The sequence below is a fragment of the Ovis aries genome, chromosome 6 (assembly GCF_016772045.2).
Source record: "Ovis aries strain OAR_USU_Benz2616 breed Rambouillet chromosome 6, ARS-UI_Ramb_v3.0, whole genome shotgun sequence".
Taxonomy (NCBI): Eukaryota; Metazoa; Chordata; class Mammalia; order Artiodactyla; family Bovidae; genus Ovis; species Ovis aries.
The window spans coordinates 60,101,515-60,124,699 of record NC_056059.1 but is presented as its reverse complement, the minus strand read 5'-3'; the positions used below and the strand labels follow the sequence as shown (position 1 = coordinate 60,124,699).

At 43.7% G+C, this 23,185-nt stretch overlaps 1 protein-coding gene across 31 annotated transcripts in view; it reads left to right on the top strand.

Annotated features, from left to right (window-relative positions):
• The window catches only part of RBM47 (RNA binding motif protein 47), a 169,707-nt gene extending 156,611 nt beyond the window's left edge, over positions 1 to 13,096 (top strand). For 28 of the 31 annotated variants that reach the window (XM_042251339.2, XM_027970942.3, XM_060416990.1 and 25 more), the window contains 4 exons: positions 223 to 1,382; positions 2,231 to 2,437; positions 5,417 to 5,616; positions 10,313 to 13,096. In XM_042251339.2, the coding sequence (XP_042107273.1) occupies positions 254 to 1,382; positions 2,231 to 2,437; positions 5,417 to 5,616; positions 10,313 to 10,552 (1,776 nt within the window). In that variant the 5' untranslated portion in view covers positions 223 to 253 and the 3' untranslated portion in view covers positions 10,553 to 13,096. The remainder of the gene's footprint in view (positions 1 to 222; positions 1,383 to 2,230; positions 2,438 to 5,416; positions 5,617 to 10,312) is intronic. The other 3 variants (XM_060417000.1, XM_060417001.1, XM_042251342.2) reach the window with 2 other exon arrangements.
• The last annotated feature ends 10,089 nt before the right edge of the window (positions 13,097 to 23,185 follow it).

The following is a 23,185-nucleotide window of genomic DNA, read 5'->3' as shown; positions in this document are numbered from 1 at the left end:
TTTTCCTGCAAAACAACTTGCCTAATTTAGACGATTTTAGAGCCGCCGCGCATCCAGAGAAGTCCCCATCTTATTTCTCATTTAACCACCCGAGAGTTAAGCGTGAGTCTTGGATGGCTTTAAGAAAAAAAAAGAGGAAAAGAAGAAAAAAAAATTGTGGTCAAGTTGTGGCTCAACTTGTTGTAGATTCTAGGCTCATCCTCTCCCTCCTGCCTTCCCCAGGTCTCCACCGGCCGTGGATGCCTGTGACATTATGACCGCAGAGGATTCCACCGCAGCCATGAGCAGCGACTCTGCCACAGGGTCCTCTGCCAAGGTGCCCGAGGGCGTGGCGGGCGCGCCCAACGAGGCGGCGCTGCTGGCGCTGATGGAGCGCACGGGCTACAGCATGGTGCAGGAGAATGGGCAGCGCAAGTACGGCGGCCCGCCGCCCGGCTGGGAGGGCCCGCACCCCCAGCGCGGCTGCGAGGTCTTTGTGGGCAAGATCCCCCGCGATGTGTACGAGGACGAGCTGGTGCCAGTGTTCGAGGCGGTGGGCCGCATCTACGAGCTGCGCCTCATGATGGACTTTGATGGCAAGAACCGCGGCTATGCCTTTGTCATGTACTGCCACAAGAACGAGGCCAAGCGCGCCGTGCGCGAGCTCAACAACTATGAGATCCGCCCCGGACGCCTGCTGGGCGTGTGCTGCAGCGTCGACAACTGCCGCCTCTTCATCGGGGGCATCCCCAAGATGAAGAAGCGCGAGGAGATCCTGGAGGAGATCGCCAAGGTCACGGAGGGCGTGCTCGATGTGATCGTCTACGCCAGCGCGGCCGACAAGATGAAGAATCGCGGGTTTGCCTTCGTGGAGTACGAGAGCCACCGTGCCGCCGCCATGGCGCGCCGCAAGCTCATGCCCGGCCGCATCCAGCTGTGGGGCCACCAGATCGCTGTGGACTGGGCCGAGCCCGAGATCGACGTGGACGAGGATGTCATGGAGACCGTGAAGATCCTCTACGTGCGCAACCTCATGATCGAGACCACCGAGGACACCATCAAGAAGAGCTTCGGCCAGTTCAACCCGGGCTGCGTGGAGCGCGTCAAGAAGATCCGCGACTATGCCTTCGTGCACTTCGCCAGCCGCGAGGACGCCGTGCACGCCATGAACAACCTCAACGGCACCGAGCTGGAGGGCTCGTGCCTCGAGGTGACGCTGGCCAAGCCCGTCGACAAGGAGCAGTACTCCCGCTACCAGAAGGCAGCCAAGGGTGGCGGCGCAGCCGAGGCAGCAGTGGTGCAGCAGCCCAGCTACGTGTATTCCTGTGACCCCTACACGCTAGCCTACTACGGCTACCCCTACAACGCGCTCATCGGGCCCAACAGGGACTACTTCGTGAAAGGTTAGTGGGGGTTCCTCGCCTACGTGGGCGGGAGTGGGGGGGACGCATCTGCCAGATGGATGCCCTTTGGGGCGTGGTGGCTGTCATTTACTGAGCTGGTGGACGGCGACCCCTCCTACTAACCCTCATTGGGGCAGTCACTGCTACAGCATCGAGGAAAATGTAGATGGTTCATATATACAGCGTGAGGTAACGTTACCCATCGCGTGCAGCATGCAAGCTTTTCTTGCGTTCTGCCCTCCCAGGGCGTTTATCCAACGTGGGGTTAGACGGCAAGTCTCTGGGTTCTTAGGTTAAAGCCTACTTGTGAAATTAAACCTTTAGATGTTGGGGAGTGAAGGGCACAGTATTGTTGGGTTTGTTTGTGTTGTTTTGTTGTTCTTAGTCACTGACTAGCCTGTACTGAAAGCAGGCATTACACTGGAAAGCAAAATACTTGGGTTCTGTGTCCTGCCGTCTGATTAACCGGCTCTGTGACTTTAGTCAGCCCCTTTAAGCTCCCGAAGCCTGTTTTCTCACGCCTAAAATGAGGAAGATGAACTAGCACTTCCCCTTCTACATCTACTTGTGTGACCATCTTAGAAAATTTTTATTTATTGGAGTGGCAGTTTCAATCCTAGGAACTCACCCTTCAAGTTCATCTTGTGTACTAAGCAGACATCTTAGGATGCATCTAGGCTGGAGCCAGAAAGTCTGAAGCATCTTCCGAGCTCACTAAAGAGCAGAGGTGTAGCCACCTGTAGCTTAGAGCCAGGACATATACCAAAGTGCCAAGAACCTTGGGTTAAGATCCACCTCCTGTACAGTTGCTGTTGGTAGCTCATCATTTTTTGTGTTGTTATTATAAGCAGGCAGCATAAGAGGCCGGGGTCGAGGTGCAGCTGGCAACAGAGCCCCGGGCCCCAGGGGTTCCTACCTTGGGGGATATTCTGCTGGCCGTGGTATATATAGCCGATATCATGAAGGAAAAGGAAAACAGCAAGAAAAAGGATATGAACTTGTACCGAATTTGGAAATCTCTGCTGTCAACCCAGTTGCCATTAAGCCTGGTACAGGTCAGTATAAACCAGAGTGAGAATGCATTTATTCAGCCTGAACCCCAACTCTCTCTCTTTGAGCTGACTTCCTCGGCACTTTCATCTGCATGTGGGTTCCTCTTCTCAAAGGCAGGCAGAGATTAGGCAAGGATCGTGGCCTCCTGGGCCTTCTTATCTAGAGCTTGGGGGATGGTCTAATTTTGACGATGTTCAAGTCAAACTTTCTTATAGTGGGTTTCCCAAATGGCTGTTGCCAGTTGTTAGACTTTTTCTCAATTAGGCAGGTTCTCAGTTAGGGAGGTTGGGGTGAGGGGTGCGGGGGTAGAAAAATGTGAGGCTCTTCTGTATCTTCTACCAGCTAAAAGCTTTCTATCCCTTACTCAAGCCTGTTTTGACCCCAGTCATCAGAAGCCAGAAGGTGCAACTCTGCCAGTTCTGAGAGTTGTTGGGAAATTCCCCTTCAGGAGTAAATAACGCTGCTGTCCCTTATCGTGGTCTTAACCAACCAGAACACCTGGGAGTAAGGCAGCAGAGAAACTTTCTGCAGCTAATTCCCAGCTCTCATTTCCGCCTCTTGCTGGATCAGTAGATTGAGGGTAGAGGGGCACTCAAGTAGTTGAAGCGAAGGACCTTGAACTTTGCTTCCATCCTCCAGGCCCCACAAACCAGTTTTCCAACGTTGTTAATGCCGTCAGTCATCTGAGACAGGTCTTTTTTCTGATCCTAAGCTGCAGGGAGCTTTATTGAACTGCGCAGTGTGAGCACGGCACAAACCCCCTGAGTGCACACACCACACAAGCACCCAAACACATGGGAAATTCCATCGTGATACTCCTCCAGACCTTCTCCCAGTCTCATGGAGGGTAGGTTGAAGAGCTCTTTGAGAGCATCTGCACTTCGAAGCTCAGCTCCTGACTTCGTGTTGGCTAGGACTGTACTCCTTCGTCTGGCTAAAACAATTTCAAGGGAGCTGTGTATAAGGAGTGTAGGTTGGCATTGACCACATAGGGGCTTACAAGGCCTTTTCTCAGTAGAGCTTCCTTTTGAAGTAATCCAGTGATTTTTTTTTTTTTTTTAATGCCTGTGAAAAAAATTCTGCCACTTCTGCAGTTAAGTGACTCCTTAGACTGGATTTCCTAGGAAATGTCATTGATGCATCAAACAATATAAAACTGATCCTGTTTCTCTCTAATTCCATAAAGCAGAGCCTGGATACAGGAGTTGTCTCTTCGACTTGTTGGGAAAAGTATTCCCGTTGGCAGTAGTTTAAGATTTAACTAGAGAAAAGAAAAGTCACTCAGTCATGTCCAACTCTTTGCAAACCCATGGACTGTCCATGGAATTCTCCAGACCAGAATACGGCAGTGAGTAACCTTTCCCTTCTCCAGGGAATCTTCCCAACCCAGGTTTCCCACATTGCAGGCAAATTCTTTACCAGCTGAGCCACCAGGGAAGCCCAGAGAAAAGAACTCAAAGATCTTTAAGCATGTAATTGTGTTCTGAGGCATGGGGTAGAAATTCCTTTGGCTGGTAGCCAGAACAATCCGGAGTTGCTTAGTACAACTCAGATGTAGCTCAAACTTATAGCCCTTTCTGGGCCCTGTCCCCTTGACCTCTGTTTCTGATTCATTCAGAAAATTAGAACTCTGTAATTTTAGGAGGAACACCAGGCAATGGTGAAGTATCTAGGCACAAGATCACATAGATGGAAAGGCAGGTAAAAGATCTGGTTTAGATTTTAGATATATTTCATTGAATGACTGTACCATTGTTTAGCCTACAATCACTTCTCTTTGGGCTTCCACAGTGGCTCACTGGTAAAGAATCTACGTGCAAAGCAGGAGACATGGCTTTGATCCCTGAGTCGGGAAGATCCCCTGGGGAGGGCAACCCACTCCAGTATTCTTGCCTAGAGAATCTCATGGACAGAGAAGCTGGGTGGGTTACAGTCCAGTGTCACCAAGAGTTAGACACGAATGAAGCAACTGAGCACACAGCATGCAAGCATTTCTTTTTACCTTATATCAAATCGGCTTTTATTTGAAAAAATTACCTACAGTTGGAGAATAGAAATAAGTGAAAGTATACTCTGTTGTGTGCATTTCAATATTCTTACCATCCTCAAAACATACAACACACGCTCACACAACCTCCCCCAAATCAGGGCCTTTTTTTTTTTTTTTTTTTTTTGTCTTTTTACCTCTCCTTATCATACATTGGAGAAGGGCATGGCAGCCCACTCCAATATTCTTGCCTGGAGAATCCCTTGGACAGAGGAGCCTGGCAGGCTGTACAGTCCATAGGGTTGCAAAGAGCCAGACATGACTGAAGCAACGTAGCAGCAGCAGCAGCAGCATCATACATTGACATTCGAACACTGTGATCTGTCTGATCCTCTGGTTGAAATGAGTCCTTTGAACTTTATTCACAGAAACATGTCTTTGCATTGGCAGGTCGGGGAGGATATACACTGACCTCTGAGTTCTCAGAATGAAACTCTCAGTAGCACCTGCTCTTTAAAACGTGGTGAAAGTGAAAAAGGGCAGTGGGGCTGGTACTGAGTAAGATAGGTGATAAGGAACTGGCAGGCTCTTCTCACACTCTTGGGCCTCAAGCCTCTGCTCTCACTTCTTATTCTGAGCCTGTTTTCTCAAAACTGCAAGGCCCTTTCTTGCTCTGTAGGACCTCAAGAATACGAGTCTAAATGCTATTCTGTTCCAAATTCTGTTAGCAGTAGAAAATGTGGGCACAGACACTTAACTGTAGGCTTGCCTACCCTGAGGATCTGTGGGGAGATCCCACCCATTGCCACATGGTTCCTTTTGAAAGTCCAGCAGGATATAGGGTACCTCCACCTCCCCTCTTGGATAGCACCTGTAGTGAGAGAGCATTCGTTTGCAGGCAGAGCCCCTGGCTGCTAAACTTGTTTTTGAAAATATTGAGGAAGTGATGGCGCTTCCCTCAGTGACCTGTGCTTCCCTTTTCCTTCTCTTGCAGTGGCCATCCCTGCCATCGGCGCCCAGTATTCCATGTTTCAGGCAGCTCCGGCCCCTAAAATGATTGAAGATGGTAAAATCCACACAATGGAGCACATGATCAGCCCCATCGCTGTGCAGCCTGACCCAGCCAGTGCTGCTGCGGCCGCCGCGGCTGCCGCTGCGGTCATCCCTGCGGTATCCACGCCGCCGCCTTTCCAGGTAGGCTTCTTGTTGCAGTGTTTGTGTGAGGTCTCATGTATCATGGATTCACTTAATACTCCGCAGGAGCACTGACACTGTGCCTGGCTTTCTGCTAGAACTATGGGTCTGAGTGATAGAAATATTTTTGTAAGATAAATCATGACAGGACAGGAAAATGTTAGATAAGAATTGTACTATCCTAAAATTGCCACTATATTAAAGATAGGAAGCAATATCCAAAAATGACATATGTAATTTCTCACAGTGTCGTTATACATCCTATTTTTTTTTTAATGACATAGGATAATTTTTAATTCATGTACGTATTGTTACTGAGATGACACATGGAGTCCCAGGGGATAGTTCATGCCAGATTGTAATTTTTGCATTCCAGATTATAGTCCAGTAAAGATTTTTTAAAGTTCTGCCCCCTTCCTCCCCTCCATCTCTCTCTCTGAGTGTATCCATAGGTATATATGTATGCGTATATATATATATGTGAGTGCCTGTAGAGAGACAGAAATGTCTATAAAGGTTTATGAAACTTTACAAAACTCTCCCAACCATATCCAACTATTCCCATTTCTCCTCCCAATCCAGCTTTACCATTCCATCCTCCTTCCCCACCTTTACTCATAGTGTTCTCCTCTATGTTTTTTTTCTCTAGAACCTTTCCTCACCTGGGAAACCATCTGTCCTGTACGTCTCAATATTGGCTACTTGACTACCAGTCAAGTTCTATGTTCTGTCTCCCCAGTTAAAGTATTTTCAGACCAAGAGCCACATCTTGTATATATTTCTTTGTTTCTGCAATATGTAGCACACAGGGAATACCTATACTATATATCATTTTCCTAAACAGGAAAAATAATCTTGTTGAAGCTATTCTTTGTGAAGCAGTGAATATCAAACACCTCATCAATCCATAAGCATAAAAACTCAGGCCGGGGATGTCTTGTATCTAACTGGATAAGAATTATCGAGGAGACATGTTTATAAAACAGAGATTCTAGATTCAAACCCCAGAAGACTCCAATTCAGCAGAACTGGGCTGGCGTTCTAGAATCCATATTTTGTCCCACCTCCTCAGTAATGCTGAAACAGCTAGGCTTGTGAACCCCAGCAGCAGTCTTGGGTTGCAAATGACTCACAAGGTAGTTATTACTGTGTCCTGACTATAAATACATACAGTAACCTACAAGCATTACCTAGTGGAATTCTGCTCAATTCGAATTCCTCTTTACTGGGAAACTTGTGAACTTTGGTCTTTGCTGAGTGGTCACAGTTGTGGTTGGGCCCAAATTTCAGGCTTCACGATTACGTTCTGGATTGCAGGCTGTTTCTGTCTTCTATCAGTCTGCACGGAAGCTGGCGTCGGGGTCTTGTGGTTTGGGATTTGTTCGGTGTGCTGTCATCATCAGTAGATTTCTGTGGCAGTGCTTCCCTCCTCCAGTACAGTCTGCAGAATGCCTGGAGCCACTTGCTCGGTAACGTGGGAATGGCTTCTTTGAGTGTGTGGCCCCGCTGCTCGCCCTCAAAGCTGAGTACTGTCTGTCCTGCCTTGAGTTCTTTGACCTGGGTTGCCTGATACACTTTGTCCTCCACCTCCTCTGTGTTCTCTGCCAAACTGCAGTAGAGGAAGGAGCATTTTAATCTCCACAGATCGGTAAAAAGGACACTTTCCAGAGTGAAACCACACATCAGTTCCCTGTGACCTTCCTGGGGAACACCTTCCATCTTCCTCCTCTGTTTTGCAGGAGCTCAGAGATGTTCCTTTGTAGCCATTTAAATCCAAAATTTCATATAGCCTTCACAGGCAATTAAAAAAAAAAAGCTTGCATGTGTAGACAGTCCTTTTTTCATTTATTTCTCAAAATGTTTCAGTCTTCACAGCCAGTCAGTGGTATAGGTTGAGCAAGAACCATTCCTTTTTTGAGAGGAGGGGGAATTGAGGTCTTTCTCTCTCCTCCTCCCCAGCTCCCCACACTCAGCCTCATCACACTCCCCTGAGCTCAGGTGTTGGGCTGCACTTTTGTACATGGAGTGGTTTCTCTCAGATGTCACCTTCCTGGTGATCCTTTCCTTTGTGCACTTGTCACTCAAGAGATGTCCGCAGATTTGGAGAAGATAGCTTGTGTCCTGCTATGAACCACAGTCTTCCCAGTTCCAAAGTTTCTCTCCTTGGTGTAAAGTGTTATTAACGTTCGTTGTGGCTGCGTTGTAGCAGGCAGGATAGTGCAAGGCTAAATGCACAGGTGCCAGACTCACACGTCCCATTGCTTAAAAGCTGTGTCACCTGTGCAAGTCATTTAAAACGTCTAAGCTTCTCCATATAATCCACCAGCTTCATTGGTGGTTGTGATGATGTTTCAATAGTGTCACTTAAATAAGGCTCTTAGAATAGTGCCTAGCAGACTGTAATCTCTGTTATTGTTATCATTTAGATATTATTTGTAATTATTATTTGGATTACAGTTGAAAAAAATGACTCTTCAATTCTGAACATAATTTTGTAACTCTAATTTGTAGATTTTTGTAAAGGAATGATAAGTAATTCCTTTATAAAATCCAGGAAGAAATAATTTTTTTAAAATCTAATTCTCCCTTTTACATATCCTGAACTATTTGTACCACAGGGCATGCTATGAAACATAAGGTCCACAAGATGTTTTCTTAAATAAATGTATGATTTATTTTTTTTACCAAATTTTTACCAATATTATTTTTACCAAAATTTTTACCAACATTATTTTTTGTTTTACCAAAAATCTCCTTTTCCCTTAAGCAGTCCACAGAATGAACTCCGTAGCAAACATTTTGGAAAATACTGAACCACAGTCTTCCTTGTCTACTTGTTCTGAAAATGTAGTATGTTTCACTCTCAAGCGGAGGGAAGGAAGCATCCTGGACTTTCAGAGCGAGCATGGCATCTACAGTAAGGCAGCTTACTTCGGATAGCGCCTCTTTCCTCACTTCCTCATCATGTGGAAATCCCACCTTATCCAAGTGAAAGTGAACATGTTAGTTGCTCAGTCATGTCTGACTCTGCAACCCCACGGACTATAACCCCCAAGGCTCCTCTGTCCACAGAATTCTCCAGGCAAGAACACTGGATTGGGTAGCCATTCTGTTCTCCAAGGAATCTGACTGACCCAGGGATCGAACCCAGGTCTCTGGCATTGCAGGCAGATTCTTTACCATCTGAGCCACCAGGGAAGCCCCCTCTTATCCTTCAAAACCCAGCTCAAATTTTTCCACTTCAGAGATGCTTCCTCTTGCCCCTCAAGTTAGTTGGCCTCTTCTCTAAGCTTCCACAGCAACTGTAAATTTAGTGGTGTCAAATCTTAGGTCTGTGATGGCTGACGTGAACGCATTTGTTGAAGATCCTGTGTGATCACAGTCTTTTTAGGTCAGAGCTTAAGATGCTGGCCTTTGGGAGAGCTGTGTACTTTGTTCCATAAAGTCATAGGCTGTGCTCCTCTCCATTCTTGGTACATCATGTTCCTTCAGTTAGGAATGAGTTGAGGCAGCTGGGATGTATTTTAAGAAAAATACGTATTCATAATTACAGTGAGATCAACTGAGTAAAAGGTAGACCTCAACTCCCATCTCTAGCTCGCTCTGGTATGTAGGCTGATTGAGTAGAATGGTGGGCAGAAGATTCCAGAGTATGTGCACTTTCCCTGAACATTCCAGTTCTGTCGTGGTCACCAGTTAGGAATTTGAACGTGCCTTGAGGATGCAGCTGCACTTCAGTGGCTCCCATCTCAGTCCCTTACGATTATTGCTTATCTGTCCATCTGCCCTGAGAATGGAAACTTTCGCTTCTCTGTCATTCCCTCACCCCTGGGAGTTGAATGAATGAATGGGGTTGTTGAATGAATGGGTAGGTGGTTGTTGTTCAGTCGCTCAGTAATATCCAATTCTTTGCAACCCCATGGGCTGCAGCACACGAGGCTTCCCTATCCTTTACCATCTCCCTGAATTTGCTAAAACTCATATCCATTGAGTCAATGATGCCATCCAACCATATCATCCTCTGTCGCCCCCTTCTCCTGCCCTCAATCTTTCCCAGCATCAGGGTCATTTCCAGTGAGTTGGCTCTTCACATCAGGGTGGCCATAAATATTGGAGCTTCCGCTTCAGCATCAGTCCTTCCAGTGAGTATTCAAGGCTGATTTCCTTTAGGATTGGCTGGTTTGATCTTGTTATCCAAGGGACTCTAAAGAGTTTTCTCCAGCACCACAGTTTGAAAGCATCAATTCTTCGATACTCAGCCTTCTTTATAGTCCAGCTCTCCATACATGACTACTGGAAAAACCAAAGCTGCGACTATACAGACCTTTGTTGGCCAAGTGATGTCTCTGCTTTTTAATATGCTGTCTAGGTTTGCCATAGCTTTTCTTCCAAGGAGCAAGCATCTTTCAACTTCTTGGCTGCCATCACCATCTGCAGTGATTTTGGAGCCCAATAAAATAAAGTCTCTCACTGTTTGCATCGTTTCTCCATCTATTTGCCATGAAGTGATGGGACCAGATGCCATGATCTTAGTTTTCTGAATGTTGAGATATAAGCCAGTTTTTTCACCCTCCTCTTTCACCTTCATCAAGAGGCTCTTCAGTTCCTCTCTGCTTTCTGCCATTAGGGTGGTGTCCTCCGCCTATCTGGTTAGATACCTACAGGTGATCAATAAGGATGTTGTCTCTCCCCACAGGGTCGCCCAATAACTCCAGTGTACACGGTGGCTCCAAATGTTCAGAGAATTCCCACTGCTGGGATCTACGGAGCCAGTTATGTGCCATTTGCTGCTCCAGCCACAGCCACGATCGCCACACTACAGAAGAACGCAGCGGCCGCCGCTGCCGTGTACGGCGGATACGCAGGCTACATACCTCAGGCCTTCCCCGCCGCTGCTATCCAGGTGCCCATCCACGACGTGTACCAGACCTACTGAGACCCGCCGCCGCCGCCGCCACTGAAGGAACACTTTACTATTTATGAAGAAAGACCGTGTTCGGTTAGCACACACGAAACCTGAATGCAAAGAATGTTATCAAATACCATACTGGAATATTTTATATTACATGAAGTTTTCACTAGTTTTTTAAGACTGTTTTCAATTTAGCAGACCTGTGTTCATACATTTCTAAGAGACTTGCAATGGTTTGTGCCTTAAACACCATCTCTTAAAAATTTGTACGTGGTAGTACATTTGTATAGAGGTTTTTGTTTTTGTATTTTTAAGGATATATTTTCAGTTATGAAGGTTATTTTCTTAACTTCTGCACTCCAGAGATTTCTATTTTGTAGTACCTTCAATAATATATCAAGTATATATTAAAAAAGCACACTTGAGCAGTTAGGGAACTATTTTGAAAAATATATTCAATATTTAAAGATACAAACAGTAGTGCTTTAAAAATACTACAGAAAACATTATTTTAAAAGTTATACTGGAAAGTGCAATTATAAAATGAATGAAACCTCTATTTCTGCTGGAATTAAGGGTTGACGGGTGTTAACCATGTGTTATTCACGATGGTTCTGTTCTTTAAACGCTCGACCTCTCCTTAAGCCAATATTGAAAAGACTTGTCACATTTCTGAGTCCAAACACTGGAAGGCGCTGTCACCTGCTGCCATCGTCCTGGGCCCCTACTCAATGTCCATGTGCCTTTGCTCTTAGACGTGTCACCTCCCCCACCCTCCCCCCCCCCCCCACCCCCACCTTCCCCAGACCCACCTTCATGTTTGGCAAGTCAAGGACAAATTAATTACTCTGACAGAGAACATTGATGGCTTTTATACTAATTTTTGTTAGGGTTTTTTGTTTTGTATGGGTTTTTGTTTGGGGAGGGTTGTGGTTTGGTTGGGGAGCTATTTTCAATAGCAGAGTATGTGTAAGCACAAGATTTTCATAGTTTGCATAAGGCATCTTTGCATAGCTATTTAATTGTCCAATATGAAACCTTCACTCCTTTCTTAATGCTTTTATTATATATTTGTTTTGAAGTCTAAGTTTGTAGAGACAGAGAATGTTATTATAGACAAGACCCCAAAGGCTCTTGTTAGCAGACGGCTATGCTTCTAGCTGCCTTATCATGTTTCATGCACAATGTCTGTGTTGTCAGGGGTATTGGAAATATTGTGTTTATTGAACAGGGCCTCCCTCCGCTGTTGCTGTGCGTGTGGCAAGTGAACTGACTTGGGGCGTGCACAGCCAGGAGGAGGGGGAGAGACCTGTAGGAGTAAAGGATGGTTTGTAAATATCTCCTAATGCTCATTTTTAGTTGTTTTATGTTGCAGAAATTCATGGTATATAGTTGAATGCAAAACGAAACCATTTTATTTCAATGTTATTAAACAGTTTTGTTTTATTAGGAAGTAAATGTATTGTTGCAGTGTTTTGTGCCTGTTTAAAGGCTTTTGTTTAGCAGAGTGAATGTAAAATACAGTAAAATGTTAAGATTGTCATCTACTTTATGAAATACATCAACTTGGAATTTTTTTTTTAAGGTTCTAACAAGGAAGTGAGGTGTGCAATAGATGGCAAGGACATAGTTGTGTTTTTACGTCATATTAGAGATTCCATCAAATGTTTCCACTCACTGAATTTTGCTGATGGCTGAATTCTTATTGTGGATTAATAATAGGATCATGCCCTTAGCAGATGTTTTAGTTCTGTTTTACATTTTAAATTAAGAGATTCCCAGATGCTCTCTTTTCCCTCATCTTAGGGTGGGATGAATTTTTTATATATAAGCAATATTTATTTAACTATTCTATAAGACTATTGAGTGCCTGCAAAGGCCTTTAAACATTCCTAGCCTTCCTTTCCATCATTGTTAAATGACAGAAAGTAATTGTGCAATGTTTCTGATGATGTACCCAGCGAGCTGCATCCAAACTCAAATCCGTTGTAATGAGTAATCCAACAAAATGCAGTTTGCGTTCAGTCCCCATCCCTTGACTTTGTGTGAAAGAAGTGCTGTCTTACTCTCCTTCCAGTGAAGGGTTAATTAGCACAGAGGTTCACTGGATGAGACTGACCCAGGGATCTTACTGTATTTTACATGTGCCTGTAAATTATTTGCAAAAATGGAAAAAAAAAAAAAAAGGAAAAAAATGGTGTCTTAACATGGCAACTACCAAACTACCTTAAAAATAAATGTTGGTGACATAGCCAGTTAAGTATCAGTGAGCCTCCTACCTACCTTTAGGTCTGCCTGTTCCTCTTGTTTCAAAACCATTTCACATATGTACACTACTGAGGTAAGTATGTAACTTGAAATGTGAACTTTTTTTTAGGGTTAAGAACAAACTATAAAAATGTTTTTAAAAAAAAAAGCTTTCGAGTTCTCTGTTTTCAAACATGCTGGCAGTTTAGTTGTTATCTTTAGTTGCTTTGTATTTGAAAAGCTTTTAAGTTTATTTAGATCTTGCTTCATTTACAATACATTCTTAGGATGTATGCAGTAAATAAAACTTTCTTAAAGCAATTTCAGTACCTTATTTTAAATTGTGTTTTCTTTATACACTTTTTTCCCCCCCAAACAAAATTAGAAAAAAGCCCTTATAGCATAGAAGGAATCGACTGTTTCTGGCTGGGGAAAGTCATGTCTTTGATTTGGAATTATTAATGAAGTTGAGGTACATAGTAGAAATTGTGAATTATCAGTGTTTGCAGCCTTGGGTCCAGGTGGTAGAAAGTTGAACACTCAACTACTACTTAGCGTCTGGATTAGAGTAGGATGTGGCAAAGCCTGTTACTGTTCTCAGTGCTGAAGCTTGTTTATGATCCCAAGAGCTTTACACTTAGATATCTACATGGACTCAGTTGATGTGACATTGAGTTGTTCGATGGTCTCATGAAAGTACTGGTGTGACCTGTATGTTGGTCACCTCACTGGAAACCAGAGTTTTCTGTTTCACCTTTTTTGACAGCATGCAGCAAGATTAGCAAGACGCTGCCTTTTTCTCTGTAGATCGTCACTAACTTCAGGTGGGATCCATCAGCAAAGCCAATTAATAATTCAAGGGAAAGTGGTAACTTGTCAGTGGAATTACCTCTAGAAACTGCCCTACGCAGCTTTGCCATTGATTAAGAATTTTACCTAGTTAGTCTTGAGTAGCCTGAGTTATGGGCCTTCCCAACCTACAGTTCTTGGAATTCTAACTTCCTGCTTCCTCTTAAAAGGATAAAGTCTTTTTCACAGACAGGAAAGGCCAGAGAACTTCCCAAAGTGAGAAATCAACGAGATTTGCTGATACTGTCTGGTTCTAGGAGATGAACACAGATGCCCTTTAAGTTGCAGAATCAGAGTTTGATTGCTTTTGTCAGAAAACGAATTAAAAGAATTAATCTTACAGAACATTTCTTACATCTCTACTAAATGCCCCGCTTTGTTCTAGGTGCTGTGGTGAGTACAGCATGAATAAAACCAACAAAACTTTGTACACATTGAGCTTATATTAAAGTGGGAGAACACAGACCCAATAAGCAGGTAAACAGTGTGTTGGGTGGGGATAAATGCTATGATTGTGTGATTCATTAGGCTCTAAGGCTGTTTGGTTTCCGTCACCTCGGGACCTCACAAGCGCTTAGTGAAGTAGGCAGAGCTGATACGTGACTGGCCAGGGTCCCACAGCTGGTAGGAACCAGGGCAGAAATTCAGACTCCAAGTCTCAGCACACTGACCCTGGAAATAGATTTAGTAGTACCAACAGCCTGCTTCACAGCCTACAAAAAGAAAAGCTGATCTCCAAAACTAGTTTCTTTTCTGTTGACTTTTAATGTGTGTTCACATGCAGCCTCTTTCCTCGGAGATAGGAACTGGAGGTAGAATGGCCGAAATGCCTACGTTCAGCTCGGAGGACATAGCACTAGGTGAGCTGCTACAATTGTCTGGTAGATGGAATTCGACTTATGATGCTGCATCAAGGATTATGGACGGGACTAAAAAACTACTGTAAAGGCAACTATACCCTTCTGATTCTTTACTAGACTAGATCCCCAAGTTTTAAATTCCAAAAATATCTGTCAAGACAACATGCATAAGCACTTATTTAGGTGGAAGTAAAGACAGCTAGAATACAAAAGTTCTAATTTTTCTTTCCTAAAGAAGGATAACCTGTGAACAGTCCCAACATTTTACTGGGTGCTGTGACACGGCATGCCCCATGCTGAGTGTATTTTGTCAATTATAGTTGACCTTACTGGCTTACCAGACCCTGTTTTAAGGGCATTAGGGTACTTGACTATTTTAAAGAGATGTATATAGTATATCACATGTTATCTTTATTATAAAGTGTTCTGGGGAGAGTTGAGTTTTAAAAAAAAAAAAAAAAACATGAAATGTGACATTTCGGCGTGGCTGCTTTGGAAAAAATCACATTTGACACAACAACCTTAAGGAAAAAAAAAATGCATCTTCAGCTTTAAAAAATAAATTAGTGGTAGGATAACACAGATGTACTCATTTTATCCTTGTCCTGCCACTTCCTTGACACACTCCTCCTCTCTGACCGTTCAAGGTCAAGGGCATGATTAGGCTTAAACACAGAATGAAACTCAGGAGACATGTTTTGCTTCAGTTCCAAGTTCTAAGCTATCAGATTAGACATGGCCTTCCTTCTCCTTCCCCTCATTAGTCTTCCATCTCTAGGTGCCCAGTGTCCCCCAGTGATTGCCCAAACCCTTGGCAAGCACTGTGGCCTGGCGAAACAGGCTGGGCTTGCAGTCTGGATGCCTAGGGGGTGAACCCCCGGCTTTGCTATTTATCAGCCATGTGACCTTGGAAAGGACACCTTGCCTCTCTGAGCACCAGTTTCTTAATTGGTAAAAGATGATAACCTCATAAGGTTACTGTGAAAATCAGATAAGTTAATGAATCATTTAAAAGCCTGGATAAATAAATTTTTAAATAAGCTGGGTACATCATAGACAAGAAAGTTATTTCCTTTCTCTTCCTCTTTATGAACTGTAGTGTGAATGCATTCCACTGTCTTAACTGCATTAAGCCTTTCCATTTTACCCCTTTCTATGCTTTTGTTCACTTATTTATTCAGTAAACACTTGTCAAGTGCCAGCTCTCTACCAGAACGGGATGATGCACTGGAAAGGTGATGATCAACAAAATCAACCCCCCTCTGCCCTCCAGAAGCTCCCAGGCATGATAAGACAGTGATGAAAAGGCTATGAAATGGGAGGGGGCACCCACCCTGGCCTGGGCAAGGGGTTAAGAAGACTTTGGAGAGGAAGTGGCATCTAAGCAAAGAACAACAGGATGAGTTGAGGGGGAGGAGGGAGGGCAGATGAGCAGGAAGAAGAGGAAACAGGAAATGCCCAGGCCCAGAAGAAAACGCAAGTACCTGAACGACGTTCAGTGTGGCAGCCTCAAAAAAGAGGAGGAAGGGTGTGTGGGGACAACCTTTGTCCCCACCAACACTAAACATGGTTGATAGGCCCGTGTTAACTCTGGAAGGAAGAGATTTGGCCCGGATAACAAGGAAGTAGGAAGAACCCTAAATCGTTCCAATTTAGGACTTTGAGTTTCTTTTAGAAAATGGTGGCAACTGCCTTTATCTAAACTGAAGGGCTGAGGGATTGTCTAGCAATCAATAGCATCTGAGCGCTCCCCCTAGTGGCTAACTGCCTCTCTTCGGCCTTCCTGGCACCAGGTGATGCCCACCAACGCTGATTTTTGCCATTCGAGTTTGTAGGGCCAGCCGAGGCTCTGAGAGTTCTCACCCCTTCTTTCTTTAGAGGCAGGTTCCACCCTCTGGGACCTTCCATCCTTCCTGTCTGGGATCACATAGCAGCTGCCAGGATTGGCCAAACTCCCCACTCTCTCTTGGGAAGAGAGAATGCAGCTTTCTTGGGAAAGGTGATGGAGGCCCATAGTCCTGCAGATCAATGTAAGGATGGAGGAAAGTCCTAAATAAAATCTCCTAAAGACACACTGGCTTCCTTAGCAGGGTTGTATATCCTTTTGACTCCATTCCACGCAATTATACTCACAATCGAAAACACCACCAAACCTTTCATTTGCAAGAAATATGACCTTTTCCGAGCTAATTTTTAGCCACCCTTCTTTCTTGGCTTGTTCTACTTTGTTTGTCAAAAATCTTCATTAATGATTAACCAACCATGAGGCTTAAATAGGCCTTAGTCATTCTGAGGCAGCTAAGACAAGTTGCTGAAGCCCAGTTGTTTCTGAGATGACCTTGCTGGGGGTGCTGGGTCAAGACATTTTGAGCTCATGGTGTCATGATAGCACTGGGCCTTGCCAGTTCCCTCTGCTGGGACTCTTCCTCTCCTTTTTCAGAATTTTTATTCTAAGAAGTGTTGGCACCAGAGAACAGTATTTCTATCAGCTTCACCAGCTTCACCCCCACCCCAATTCAAATATGTCCATTTGACATTTTCTCAGTCATACCAAATGACATGCAAACTCATCTTCCCAAAAGGCACCTTCTCTCCTCTTTCCAAATAAGATGCTTTCATAAGAGGAGAAATTCTGGAAATGTAACTATTTCTAAATGTGCTCTAGCACCTATAGAAGGAAGCAGTCTGAGCATGAGACAATAGCAAAAATAACCTATTTTGCATAATTTCCCAACCCCGAAGTACAAATATCTAATTAAACCATTGAGTGCCCAGTCAAGGCCTGCTGTCTGTACTTCTTGTTCTTGTTTGTCAATTTCCTTGTGTTTGTATGCATGCCTGCTCAGGCACTTCAGTTGAGTCCAACTCTTTGTGACCATGTGGACAGTAGCCTTCCAGGCCCCACTGTCCATGAAATTCTCCAGGCAAGAATGCTGGAGTGGGTTTCCATTTCCTATTCCAGGGGATCTTCCAGACCCAGGGATTGAACCCTCGTTACCTGTGTCCCCTGCATTGCAGGCAGATTCTTTACCACTGGGGACTTCCCTAGTCACTCAGATGGTAAAGAAACTGCCTGCATTACAGGCGACCCAGGTTCAATCCCAGGGTCTGTAAGATCCCCTGGAGAAGGAAATAGAAACCCACTCCAGTATTCTTGCCTGGAGAATCCCATGGACGGAGGAGCTGGAGACTACAGCCCGTGAGGTCACAAAGAGTTGGACACAACTGAGTGACTAACACTTTCACCTTCTTTACGGCTGAGCCCCTGGGGAAGCCCCTCCTTGTGTTTGGGAATAATGTTAAAGCTTAGACAGTGATCACTGAGCAGGAGATCAAGTAATGGCTGATAGTAACTTACGATATGTCAAGTAGTTTACATGGATTTTAAAAAGCTTTATTAAAAGATAACACAGATGCAATATTATGCAAATATCATATACAGCATGATGAGTTCTCACAAACTGAGCACATCCATGTAACCAGCATCCAGATGAAAAATATGACCAGCATGCCAGAAGCTTCCCTAGGGCCCTTTCCAGTCACACTCCCTCCTCATAAAGAAATCACCACTTTGACTTCTCACAGTATAGAGGTGTTTTGCATGGGTTATTTTTCCATACTTGAGATAGCTACTAGGATTACCCCCATTTTACAGATAAATACCAAGAAGGCAAAGAGAGATTCGATAACTTCACCAAGGCTGCGTGCCTGAGTGCTCAGTTGTTCAGCTGTGTCCAACTCTTTGTGACCCCATGGACTGTAGCACACCAGGCTCCTCTGTCCATGGGTTTATCCTGGCAATAATACTGGAGTGGGTTGCCATTTCCTACTCCAGGGCATCTTCCCGACCCAGGGACTGAACCCACGTCTCCAGCAGTTCCTGCACTGACAGGCCAATTCTTTACCACTAAGCAACCTGGAAAGCCCAACCCCGCAAGACCCCATAGCTGGTAACTGAAAGAGTTGGAATTTGAACATGGATTGTCTAACTCTGACCTGGGGATGGGGTGGGGAAGTATAATTATAATTCACTCATTTTGTGAGAACCTAAAGTCATTTGTTTCTTCTAGAAATTATACTGGTCTCCTCACAGAGTCACTTGACCACGAAGGTCATTGGAAAAAAGAGATGAAAAATCAGCCCACATGGCAGAACCTGGAATACAAAACCTGGAGTCTCCAGGCACTGAAGGATTACCTTCCCAAGCCCATTTCCCCTGGGGGCTTCCAAATCTCTCGCCCGTGGACATTCCCATGATCAAACTTCCCTCTCAGAAAGGAAAGTAATGAACTAATTCACACTGAGGTGAGTAATGCATTTTTGCCAAGGACAGATCCCTTGTTCAATAAACTGAAGAACAAAGTTCTAATTTTGGAATGTAAGGCCTTACCCAGTTAAATAAAGTTATTAACTTCAAGGGTCAAGAGGTCCTCCACCTGCTCATGACGTGATAGCAGGCATGTCACCATGAAGGCATCCCAATCGAGGGAGCTTGGGCTAGGAATTCTGAGTTGCTAGGGCCAAAGGTGCCAAAGAATGTTCAACTATGGGACAGTTGCACGCATTTCACATGCTAGTAAGATAATGCTCAAAATCCTTCAAGCTAGACTTCAGCAGTATGTGACCTGAAAACTTCCAGATATACAAGCTGGGTTTAAAAAAGGTAGAGGAACCAGAGGTTAAACTGTCAACATTTGTTGGATTATAGAGAAAGCAAGAGAATTCCAGAAAATGTCTACTTCTTCTTCATTGACTACTCAAAAGCCTTTGACTGTGTGGGTCACAACAAATATGGAAAATTCTTAAAAGGATGGAAATACCAAGCCATCTTACCTGTCTCCTGAGAAACCTACATGTAGGTCAAGAAGGAACACTTAGAACCTTACATGGAAGAACGGACTGATTCAAAATTGGGAAATAAGACAAGGCTATATATTGTCACCTTGTTTATTTAACTTATATGCAGAGTACATATAAGTACTAATACCACTGTAATGGCAGAAAATGAAGAAGAACTAAAGAGCCTCTTGAGGATAAAAGAGGAGATTGAAAAAACTGGCTTAAAACTCAACATTCAAAAAACTAAGATGATGGCATTCAGTCCCATCACTTCATGGCAAGTAGATGGGGAAAAAGTAGAAGTGGCAGATTTTATATTCTTAGGCTCCAATCACTCCAGACAGTGACTGCAGCCACAAAATTAAAATACACTTGCTCCTTGGAAGAAAATCTATGACAAACCTAGAGAGCATATTAAAAAGCAAAGACATCACTTTGCCAACAAAGATCTGAGTAGTCAAAGCTATGATTTTTCCAGTAATCATGTATGGATATGAGAGGTGAATCATAAAGAAGGCAGAGCACCAAAGAACGGTGGAGCTGAAGAAGACTCCTGAGAGTCCCATGGACAGCAAGGAGATCAAAGCAGTTAATCCAAAAGGAAATCAACCCTGAATATTCATTGGAAGGACTGATGCTGAAGCTGAAGCTCCAGTACTTTGGTCACCTGATGCAAAGAGCTGACTCACTGGAAAAGATCCTGATTATGGGAAAGATTGAGGACAGGAGGAAAAGAGGATGACAGAGGATGAGATGGTTGGATGGCATCACTGACTCAATGGACATAAGTTTGAGCAAATTCTGGAAGGCAGTAAAGGACAGGGAAGCCTGGCGTGCTGCAGTTCACGGGATCTCAAAGAGTGGGACATGACTTAGTGACTGAACAACACAGGGACCAAATAATTAGACTCCTGGAGAATTAATTGAACAAGGCTAAGAGCAGTGTCCTAGATATGAGAGGAACTGAATAAAATTCCAGAAAGTCACTCTAGTTAAGGAACTTCCTTTACCTTAAAACACTGCTCATAATTTTAGCTTACTTTTGAGTAGCATTCACTGTCCACAGAAGACTTTCTTCAGCCACATGTCACCTAAGCCTCATGAGAATCTGTAAGATAGTTACAGGTGACATTCTTCTTTCTCTCCTCCCCCTCATTCATCCATTTGTTTATTAAGAAATGTTTTTGAGCATCTACTGTGCCAGACTTTGTGGTGGAACCTAAAAGCACAATGGTGAGCATTCTCTCCATTTTATCAAGGAAGAAATTGAGGCTTAGAGAGGATAAATGACTTGCCCAAGGTCATATCAACACTCTAAATTAAATAATGTGGTGCAAGTGTTTACCCTGCACCAAAGACTTTAAATGCAGTGTCTCATTAAATCCTTACAACAACTCTATGAGGCAGTTATGTTACCTCCCATTTTACAAATGAAGTAACTAAAGGTCAGAGAGTTTACATGACTGCCTGAGCTCTCACAGCTGTGTAGGTAGAAGAGCCAGCATTTGGATCCTTGTTGGTCTGACTCCAGAAATGAGAGCTTAAGTATTACCTTGTAGACTCAACTGCTGATGATGTCACTGGCCCATCTGGGCCCTAAATAGAACTCATGAGAGTTTTGACTCCTTTGTGAACAATAGGATTAGAGCTCTTCGGTTCTGTGAGAGGCTGTACAATGACTTAGTTGGCTCGATGTAGTCCTGCCTCTTAGGTTAAACAGACATTTCTGTGCATCTCTTACAGAACAGCCTTTTCACTCAAATGTTAAAAATATCCACTCAAACAGAACTAGAAATAAAGTCCTTGAAATCCAAAGTTTTTAAAAAACATGCCGCAAATTAGTAAGAACATACTGTATATATAGCACAGGAGAACGCTCTACTCCATACTCTAGAATGGCTTATATGAGAAAAAAATGGGATATATCCCCTCTAAAAAGAGGGGATGTATATGTATACGTGTATATATGTATATGTATAACCGATTCACTTTGCTATACACATCAAATTAACACAATATTGTCAATCAACTATGCGCCAATAAAATTTTTTTTTTAAAGAATAGAAAACATGCCACAATAGCTTAATGCCCTAATTTAAACACTCTATCCTGAATCGAGCTGGACCTGGGACATACCAAGCTTGAGATGCCTGTAGAGAACTCAGACAAAGTTCAGAAGGTATCTGGATATATGAAAATGGGCTAAAACTATGAGTTTATAAAGTATGATACTTTATAACAATACTACATTCAGAAATCTTGAATGGATGTCTTTTTCATTTACCTTTAATCAGGTGTTTTGGGACTCTTGATGGGATCAGTGTGATGCAATGCTTCAGGGAGGGGAGAGTAGGATGTCAGGCAGGTGTCCAAGTCATCGCTCAGCTTTGACTCTCCATTTCCTTTCTGTCCATAGTAAGACAATAGTTTTGAAAAGCTGTAACAAAAGATGAGCAAAATTTCTGAACTGTGGCAGCTCCCTTTTCAAAGATCCAATCCCATCAAGTCAGACCATTGAGCATTGTCAAGAGTGCTCAGCTGCCAGCACCTGGGTAACAACCAATGTTCACTCTGATCAGCATCCATTCTGTTTGGTGGGTTCTGTGTCATATCAACTGGAAAGGAGAAAAGGGGAAGCTAAGTTTAGGAGAAAGGACAGGAGGTCAGTGGCAAATGTCCCACTCCAGAGTGAAAAACAAACCAGGCAATTATTTTAAAAATATTTTTGTACAGAAGAGCAAGAAGAGATACTGCAAAATCAAGTGGGACCCCAGACTTTTCAAAGAGAGTCATAGAACACTGCAGCCAGTGCAGACCCCTATCACATTCCACACGGCAGGGAGAGGCAGAATGGTGTGTCGGAGGCAGGGACTGGATGACATACCTGCATTCGTGCTGCTAGCTCTGGGTTCTCCATTGTCTCATTGTGACGTGTTCCCACATCTTCCCACCACCCTACTGCCGGCATGTTCCACTTGTCCGGCAGAGAAGGAAATGAAACCAGGGTTACCCACAGAAAACATTGCGGAGGCAGGGCTTTGGCAGAGGGCGTGACTGCAACTCCAAGGGTCTGCAGGTCCAGCACCATCAAATGCTCTCATGAGCTAGATAGAGCTCAACTCCCTGTGCATGGCCAAGAAAACCAGGCCTTTCATTGACTGGCACCAGGACCAAACACTCAGAGATCAGATTAAATCACCACACTGCATCAGAAACCACGCCTTGGCCAGCAGGAAGATCCAAAACTTCCTACCTCTTGCAGTGACATTATATGAGCTTCTTTAAACACAGAGGCATTTTGAAGGAAAAAGAGCAAGAGGGGAAAAAGAGTTCAGGCAGGGAGATGAACTTTAAATTAACTGAATATGTACTTAAAAGAGACTTTTAATGGCAAAGAGATTATTGTAAACCAAAAGAGCCCAAGATGCCTTTAATTGCTAGACCAAGTATTTTTTAAAAGTTGATTTCACTGTACTTGATTTACAGAGTTGTGTTTAATTTCCACTGTACAGCAAAGGGATGCAGTTTATATATATATATATATATATGTGTTATTTTTCATATTCTTTTCCATTATGTTTTATCACAGGATATTGAGTATAGTTCCTTGTGTTATATATAATAGTTTGCATCTGCTAATCCCAAATTCCCAATCCAGCCCTTCCCCACCCCCTTCCCCTTTGCAACAACAAGTCTGTTCTCTCTGTGAGTCTGTTTGTTTCATGGATAAGTTCATTTGTAAGGCTAAGTATCACTGTTATTCTGGCTCCCCAAGAAAACAAACTGCAAACTGTTATGTAAAACAAAGAAACCCTATTTCTTTTCTACATCTGAATGTGTATTACCAATGAGGAAGCGTCAT